Here is an 8,282-nt window from a genome sequence, read left to right on the forward strand (position 1 = left end):
GTATACATGACAACAGTAATTACATTACCACACACTCTGTTTTCCGTAAGACCCATCCCTCATTCCCTTCCACGAGGGACAAAGTCTAGAAATACATTTCGCATGACACCAGTTCACAGGGCTGTTTGGAATATTTCAATCTATCCATCATGTTCTCAATAAATATAATTTTAATATTTAAAAACTCAAGGTCCCAGTCCTCTTATATAAAGAGCTGCACATAAAATTAAACTGTAATACCTGTAAACATTAGGAAGACAGCATAAAGAATTGGTGAATATTACTTCAAAGGAGCAAGTCTCAACATGGGTCTCATACATCACATACAAGAGGTAAACACTGTACACAGAGGATGTCATACATACTGGGGCAATATAAAAAAATAATGGCATACAAAATAAATAAACTTTACTTAAGGCTCGGCTTGTGAAAATGCTTAATGAAGATGCAATTCTGAAGTCATTGACCAGTCTCAAGAGATCCCTATTGTGTGAGCACATGTCCTAGGTCAGCAATCACATCTGTGCACATTTCAGTTTTAAAAGGCTGTGAAGTATAACACTTCGGCAGAACGGCCTTAGCAAAATGAGCATCCTCCACCAGACAGCTTGACAACTCCAACCAGGATTCTTCCAGCTCAAGATTCCACACGAGTGGTGAGTATGCACGAGGACAATATTTCCAGGTATTCTAGAAAGCAAAGGTACAACTTGATTGGTTTCCATTCATCCATTCCCAAAGTTCACCTTAGTAACTCAGAGGACTCTATTGAAGCACTACTGCCTTCAATGTTTGCAAGCATCAGGACAGATGGAAGAAGCAGTCAGTATCAGAAACAGCATCTGCACACGCAGTGTGAAGTGTTATTTTAACAATTTTTAGGTTTTCTGCATTAGAGATCGATCAGATCTCTGGCCATCAGCTGAGGCAGGGAGAAGCTGGGTATGAGAGAAGCAGTTTTGTCTACTCTTATTCTCCATGTTTGACATCTAGCCAGAAAGCCACGGACATGCTACGGTGCAGGATGAGTAGAGACTAAGTTGGGCCAAGTACTAGTGCTGCAGGGTCCTAGCTCTGGTGAGCACCTGGTCAAGGCCAGTTTAAAGCTATGTAAAAGTACATCAGTATGGTCAACTCCACAATGCATTCTTGCTGTGCAGAGGGTTTCATTGCAAGAACGAATATTAGAGTTAGGCTAGGTCTACACTTACACCACTACAGCTGTGCTGTTGTAGCACTCCAGTGTGGACACTGCCTACAATGGAAGGATTCTCTTATCAGCATAAGTGATCCACCTTCCCAACCCCAAGAGTAGGTAGGTGCTAAGTCACCAGACAAACTCTTCTGTCAACCTACTGCTGTCTACACTGGGACTTCGATTGGCTTAACTACACTGCTCAGGGGGTGGATTTTTACACCCCTGGCTGACCGTTAAACCGGTCTAATTTTCTAGTCTAGACTAGGCCTAAGCGGACAGAAGAATTCTTCTAGTGACCTAGCACCATGGACATCCGGGTTAAGTCACTAGAGCTACATCCCTCAGATGTGTGGATCTTCCATACCCGGGAGATGGAGCTATGCCAGTATAAATTTCCAGTGTAGACCAGCCTTGAGAGGGAGATGGTTATTCTGCTATAATAGATCTATACAACTGCTTTCAAAACACTAGAAGTTCCAGTCTGGTCCACCCTGGAAGATTCCAGTGACTGGAGAATTAGTGAAATTATGACATCACAAGAATCTTTTAGAACATTGTTTCTAAACTTTTGTCCCCTTGATCAGTCTGTTAAATTCAGTGTGCACAAAGCTCATGCTCTAACCCCCATAGGACCTTCAGGAAAAGGACAGCTTTGACCAGAAGTGACATTCTTAATATTTCTAAAGGTAGTAAACAAGTAGGGAAGAGATGCTGAGGTTTTTGCTTGTTATATTCTCCCTTTGTGGGCAACAGCATCCAACATGCTAGTGAAAAACAGAATAGTATGGCACATGAGATCTAGATCTACATCTAAAGACACAAATTGGAAAAGAGCTTAAACATTGAGCTTTAGATGTATTTCTGTGTCAGGGAAGTGGAACTAGGCAAGGGTTCCTTAAAGAACTGGAGTTGATTAACATGATAGTTGCTTCAAACACCTATGTAGAGGAGGAGGTAGGAACCTCAAAACCTGTGATCTAGTCTGTTTAGAATGACACCAATTTGCAAAGTAGCTTTGTAATAGCATTCAGATTTCTTCCATTCCCCTGCACCCTGCTGATACAAATCCTTGGGGTGTGGAAGGGGAAGTCCAGCAGCCCTGAGACATTTCACACAGCTGAGTGAGAGATCAGCACCATTCATATGCCAGCCAAAGACATTAACATACAGCTGGAAGCCAGCTGAGAGAAGTCCCCATTACACCCCAGGCTGACTGTCAAGGATTTTACAAAGCAGTCACCTCATCTTCCTCTCTAGACTGAAATCCCATGAGATTGGAAATATATTATGAGTTTGGCTACACACCAAAGTTATTCTGGAAGAAGGTAGGGGGTGAATTTAAAGCAGAATAGCTATTTCTGAAGAACTATTTAGCTGCACTCCAAGAAATCCACCGAAGACGGATCTGGAAAACAGTGACAGACCCTTTCGTCCTAAAGCAACAGCGCTAATTTGTTACAACACAGGGTTTTCCCTTAAGGTACAACTCAAGGCAAGTTGAGTCAGTGTGCAAGAGCAGCTAGCAGGCATATAAAACACCATATTAAATACTCCAGTTCATTCAGAGCCGTAACATTTTCCATATTGTTTGAAGCTTGCACAAGCTCTGCTGGTGCCCAAACCACTGCATCAATGTAAATTGTATTTTACAGTGGGACTCACACCAGGGCATCCACAGCAGTGGCTAGAAAACACTGGAAATAAATGGGCATAAGCATTGGACCTTAAGTACAGATGTACTGGTCTCTTCAGTAAACGCTCTCTAATGCTACTTAAAGCATCCATCCCCTTGCCGCAGTAATTGAACAATATCAGTTTACATAGGCCACAGTCCAATCTGGTCACCCAGGGGCCATCTATTGATCTGACACAGAAGAAAATAGTGAGGCATCTATGCTAGACATACCACTGTTGGTACAGCTTCCAGACAGGTCACAGAGGGGAGCAGTTGCTTTGGTTCAAGTCAGCCAAGGAATTGGTGTCCTTACAAAAGTGGCTTTTCCTATACTGCCGGCCAAAAGACTGGGTAGGGGGTGTGTAAGGTGCAAGAGAGTTTCTGCTCACTAAAGGGTTAAACAGATACTGCCACAGGACCTTCTTGGGCTCCTTTGCTGTTCTCTCCTCAGCAACCTCACCCTCAGAGGCAGCAGGGTCTAGCGGGCTGAGCAGGGGCTCAGAGAACATCTAGGTTCGAGTCCCAGCCCCTGTGGCTTGTACAGCCAGCCACCATCGGGCATCACCCCATAGGACCGCCTGGCTGTTCCAGCTGGGGACCCAGGCCTGCGCTCCAGGCTCGCCCTGCCCGGTACACAGCTCCTGCGCTGGAAACTCTGCGCCCCTGCGGCGCCAGCGGACCCGCGCTGCGTCCCGAGGGTCCTGTGCCAGCTACCAGCTCGGCACCGCGTCCGCGGCCACCGGGGGCTCGCCCTGCTGTGTGTGCGGCAGCGGAGGGCACGGGCGGTTACCTGCCTCTCCGGGCGCCGCGGGCGGACTCTCACACCAGCCGGTCCCCGGGCTCTCCATGGCGCACAGGCGGCGGAGCTCCAGCGACCCGGGGGCCGGCGGGGAAGGGCCGGGCAGCGGCGGGCGGCGCTGGGACAGGCGCTCCGAGAGCTTGCTAGCCAGGCGGAGCAGGCTAGAGCGTGGCAGCTGCCCGGGGCTGCGGGCCCCCGGGGGCAGCTCAGAGGCCGGCACCCCGCGCAGGTTCCCCGCGTACCACAGCAGCCAGCAGAGCAGCGAGAGGAAGAGCAGCAGCGCCCCGGACAGCACCAGGCAGTCCCCATACGGCCGCCCAGCCCGGCTCGGCTGCACCACCGACCCCACCAGCACCAACACTAGCCCGGCCGCGTCCAGAGCCAGAGCCCCAAGCAGGAAAAGTGCGCAGCGCCCGCAGCTGTACGCCATAGCGGCGGTACCTGCAGCGCCGCGCACCTGAGTAGAGCGGCTGCTAGCCCCGCCCCCTCTACATATAGCACAAACCACGCCCACTCTGTAGCCGTTTCCCGCCCACCTGGTCTATATAAAGCCTAGACCACGCCTATACCTCCATGGAAAGGGATGGGCTCTAGATACATGAGCCAACGTTCAGGGCTGGGCCACCTTTCCTCCGACTTAATAGTTAAGGGGTTGGAGTGCAGATGGGGGCTCGAAGTCCCCTTTAAGGACTGTGCAGTTCAGCCCTGAGCTGCAGTGCCGCCCTGGCTTTACACAGCTAGGCGGTAGGGAAGGTTAGGAGTGAGAATGGGTATAACCGGCAGCAGCTGTAGCTGGTGTTTGAACAGAAGACTCAGTGGTGCGTAGAGGGGACTTATCACGCTTGTGTTGGTCCTATGAGGAACCTTAACACTGCTGCTACACTGCACAATGCTAAGCTGTGCTGTGCCTCAGTTTCCCCTTCAGTAAAATGAGGATCATAAGCCTGTGCCTTTGTACAGAGCTTGAAAACTGGAAGAAAATCCATGCACCTGAGAGATGTAATTAAGCAGACTTGAGCCTCGGTACAGACACTGCTAAATCAATGGAAGAATTGTTTTCTCCACCTGGCTACTGCCTCTCAAGGGGGTGGATTTACTAATGATGGAAAACCTCCTTCCCTGACTACTGAGTGTCTAGACTACAGCAGTGTAGCAGCAGCACTGCAAAACTTGCAGAAAGTAATGTAATTTCAAGGGCCATAATCTGTTTGAATGTGTCAGTCCAGAGTGGTGATGCCAAATTGTATGTTTTAGTACTATAATCTGCAATCCTTACCTGTTCAAACCCAATGTAATCTCTCAGCAGAATTTAGACTCTTCTTAGGTTTCTCTACTCATGGATCAGAGTAACAGCCGTGTTAGTCTGTATTTGCAAAAAGAAAAGGAGTACTTGTGGCACCTTAGAGACTAACCAATTTATTTGAGCATGAGCTTTCGTGAGCTACAGCTCACATGAAGTGAGCTGTAGCTCACGAAAGCTCATGCTCAAATAAATTGGTTAGTCTCTAAGGTGCCACAAGTACTCCTTTTCTTTCTACTCATGGAGTTATTCAGGAACAGCTATTCCTGAATAGCTCCATGTGTGGATACTATTATTCTGGAATAGGAGCACCTTGTTCCTGTTTAGCTTGACCGATAGTTAACTTCATGCATAGACAAACCCTTAGATTGTCAAACCAGGATGAGATGTATCAATGCAAGTCAGTTTTTAGGTGGGGGATCTACCCTAGGGGTTTGCATCATGGTGCTATGGTGGTGAAAGTACAGATTGTAGACAAGGCCACAGCTTTCTAGCCTGCCAGAAATGGTGTGGGGTGTGTGTGTGGGGGGGGGGAGGGAATATGCAGGAGACCATGAGAGCTATTACTGTATGTAGGCTCTGAGATTTGGGGTGAGGCTCATGGATTTGTTCAGATTAATTTAATGCCATATACAGACAGTAACTCACAGCATATTCAGTGTGAGGGAACAACCTTTTTGTTGCCTAAAGGCGCTTGTAGCAGAGCGGGTCAACCACTAATTGGTGAAAATGATACAGATAAACCCAGTGATTTGGGGAGTGTTCAGCTCAATTTGAACATATTTTATATAAAACACTGCAATATTTCCTAGTAAGAGCTCCCAACACTGCACCATTGTAAACTGTCCTATTCTGAGGCATTACTGCAGAATACTCCAGCACTTATTTATAAAGCTGACAAATCCACAAACTGTCTTTAAAAAAAAAAAAAAATCAAGGCCATATTGCTTTACTGGTTCCTGCTATGTCTAACCAGTAAATCTCCAAGGTAGCAGGCAAGATATAATCCAAGCAAACACAGAACACTTGCTCATGGGTTTTCCAGGACAGAGCATTCTGGTTTACTGTAGGCTCTGAAGAGAAACACTTACTTGGTGCCTCAGTCTCACATTGTATGTAACCCCAGGGGCAATTGCTAATTGCTCTGTTATCACTAATTAGTTACACTGTCATAGATTCCAATTGCAAATCTTATCCAGTGATGGTATCTCTCACCAGGGCTAAGCCTTGATCCAATCCCCACTGAAGTCAATGGCATGGCTTAATTTTCCCTTTCCAAAGGTGGTCTGAGAACCCACTGCTCCCTTTGACTTCTCTGGGATTTGTGGGTGCTCACTGCTTCAAAAAACAAACAAACAAACAAACAAAAACAATGGCTAATCTCCCAGCTGTCTAAAGGGTATAGAGAAGGAACTCCCAAAAGTGTTAAATTTAACAGTTGTTTGCCGCATTATTGTAGCCATGTTGGTCCCAGCGTATTAGAGAGACAAGGTGAGGGAGGGAATCTCTTTTATTGGATCAGTTTCTTGTCTCTCTCCCCAACAGAAGCTGGTCCAATAAAAGACATTCCCTCACCCACCTTGTCTCTTCAAACTTAAAGGGACAGACACCATCCATTTGCAAATCACTCTGAAAATATTTAACCTGTGAAAAGAAACCAATCACTAGAACTGAGACATTAGAGAGAAAAAAGCATTTGTCTCTGGTTTTCAAGGTGTTTACACTGAATTTGCTGGCGCTTTGTGTCTGGTCTGTTCCACTCTTTCTCCTAAGTAATCAGCTGAGCTCACTGGAGCCAATGTGAGTAAAGTCACTGGTGTGTAAGCATTGGCAAGATCTGAGCCTCATTGATTTATTTGTATTGCAGAATACTGAGGAGTCTTAATCACAACCCAGGCTTCCATTGTGCTGGACAAACCGAACAAAGGGATGGCCCCTGCCTTGGTTTCCCCTCTTTGTGTGAGTCTTTCACTCAGTAATAGGGCATAGGACATTTTCTTTTTAAGTACAAAAAATGTGACTGTAGAAATGACAGCCAGTGGCAGGGGGCCCAGGGGCAGAGCCAACAAGTGGAACTATTTCAGTTTCACATTTGGAAACTGACTAGAGAGTGCCCCTTGAAAGACACAGGTTGCCTATTTACATGCTGAGAAGGGCAGGGATTTTTACTGTGCAATTCCAAGTTTCATTCAGGATACAAAGGGCTGGTATTTTAGACCGGACAAAAACCAGGCTACGCTGGAAATCTCTGGAGAAAGCCTGTTCCTGTGACATTACCTGCCCAGCCTCCAGACAAAAGAGGTTGGAAAACAGATAAGCATCTGAGAAGCATCTGGACTTTTAGCTTTTTAGGCATGCTGAACCTCTGACCCTTTTGTAGTTCCCCCCACATGCCAAGTTCACCCAGCATACAAGACTGCTCCCATCCTAGATAATTCTTCTGCTGCATATGGCTTACAGAAGATCATAACCATAGAAGTGCTTTAAATGTCCTCAGTCAGGGCATTTTTAAGTAAACAATTCCCCCTTCTGTGCTGGCTTCTGCTGAAACATGATATGCCCAAGGAGTCGGTGAGATCCATCAGGAAAATCAAGACTACCTGCATTGCTGCAACACCTGGCTTCTGATGAGGGAATTTCCCTGAGCCTGCAGGCCCACCACCCTTAAGAGATAGCACCCAACATCACAATGACTGCTGTAGGGCCACTGGGATCTCACGTCCTCTTGTTGCAGCTCTCACAGTGGTGTGATTTTCTGCTCTGTGGGTACTTGGGCTGCAGAGTCTGTTGCTATTAATGTTGGGGCCATGTCTACACTAGAAAGGCTTTACTGGCATAGGAATACTAGGGCACTACACTAGCAAAGTGCTTCTAGTGTGGCTGCAGCTGTACCAGAAAAGCTGAGCATTTACCATTGTATTGAACCTGCCCCCCACGAGTGAAACAAGCTATATCAGTAAAAGTGCAGCCTTGCAGGTAGGGCTGCATCTACACTAGGTGCTAGTCAGGGATCACACTTTTTCCTATCCCTGCCCGACACGCTAGCAGAAGTCTAACGTAAGCATAGCCTAGGATTGAAATAGAGATTGGATATTTGATATGAAAAGGAGTACTTGTGGCACCTTAGAGACTAACCAATTTATTTGAGCATGAGCTTTCGTGAGCCACAGCTCACTTCTGTAGCTCACGAAAGCTCATGCTCAAATAAATGGGTTAGTCTCTAAGGTGCCACAAGTACTCCTTTTCTTTTTGCAAATACAGACTAACACGGCTGCTACTCTGAAACCTGATATTTCATATGGATATCCAG

At 46.7% G+C, this 8,282-nt stretch overlaps 1 protein-coding gene across 1 annotated transcript; it reads right to left on the reverse strand.

The window, feature by feature from the left end:
• Positions 1–3,583: 3,583 nt before the first annotated feature.
• On the reverse strand, positions 3,584–4,102 carry TMEM238L (transmembrane protein 238 like). Its single transcript, XM_073310764.2, has one exon. The coding sequence runs from the start codon at positions 4,100–4,102 to the stop codon at positions 3,584–3,586; it is 519 nt and encodes a 172-aa protein (XP_073166865.2).
• Between the last annotated feature and the right edge of the window lie 4,180 nt (positions 4,103–8,282).

The sequence above is a fragment of the Lepidochelys kempii genome, chromosome 14, assembly GCF_965140285.1.
Source record: "Lepidochelys kempii isolate rLepKem1 chromosome 14, rLepKem1.hap1, whole genome shotgun sequence".
NCBI classification, from domain to species: Eukaryota; Metazoa; Chordata; order Testudines; family Cheloniidae; genus Lepidochelys; species Lepidochelys kempii.